We start from the raw sequence: 620 nt of genomic DNA, 5'->3' as shown, positions 1-620 counted from the left end.
TATATATATATATATATGTACATGTATACCTAATTCCTCAAAAATGTCGATTTGTTTCTGCCACTTATAAAAACGAACTAACGCTGACGTTGCCTAGGAGGAAGTAAAGCGTTACTTGGACGGAGGGTCTAATACTTTGCCGTTGGTGCGCACTTTGATGTTGTACCTATAGGCCGGTTCCGCATCTGGCAGGATCGTACTGCTGTCGTCGTCCTGGTCCTTCATCATCGCCGAGTCCGCCGACAACGCCGCCGTGTCTACCGGCTGATCGTTCACGTAATCCTGCACGCTGTCGTACGGTCCAATCGTATGGGCGTCCTCGAGGCCGTTGTTCGGTAACTCGGTCTCCGCGACCAGATCGCCGTAGTCGGGGGACTCGCGGTGCTCCATCTTCATCTCCGACGAAAAGGAGGAGGAGACGACGGGACGGGAGACCGACGGTCGCAGGACCTCGCGAGTCTCGAGACCGTCGAAGACGCTGTCCTTGCGCGCTTGTGACGTCACGGCACCGACGTGCCCGGTGAACAGGCTCGCGATGTCCGGGATGTGCTCCGGTCTCATATCGTCCAGGCCGCCGACGGCCGTGCGTTCGCCCTCGTCGTCGAACAGCGACGTCGCCG

General features: G+C 57.3%; 2 protein-coding genes across 7 annotated transcripts in view; one reads left to right on the top strand and one right to left on the bottom strand.

Moving 5' to 3' along the window:
* The window catches only part of LOC108755925 (cytosolic carboxypeptidase 1-like), a 32858-nt gene that overhangs the window by 11822 nt on the left and 20416 nt on the right, over positions 1–620 (top strand). The gene's annotated exons all lie outside the window — the stretch shown is intronic.
* LOC108755926 (C-type lectin 37Da) overlaps positions 28–620 on the bottom strand; it is a 6636-nt gene continuing 6043 nt past the window's right edge. Inside the window, exon 5 of the mRNA XM_018499361.1 lies at positions 28–620. Coding sequence (XP_018354863.1) covers positions 112–620 — 509 coding nt within the window. The 3' untranslated portion in view covers positions 28–111.

This window comes from Trachymyrmex septentrionalis, unplaced genomic scaffold (genome assembly GCF_001594115.1).
Source record: "Trachymyrmex septentrionalis isolate Tsep2-gDNA-1 unplaced genomic scaffold, Tsep1.0 scaffold9, whole genome shotgun sequence".
NCBI classification, from domain to species: Eukaryota; Metazoa; Arthropoda; class Insecta; order Hymenoptera; family Formicidae; genus Trachymyrmex; species Trachymyrmex septentrionalis.
Note: the sequence above shows the minus strand (reverse complement) of the source record. Positions and strands in the feature narration are given on the sequence as shown.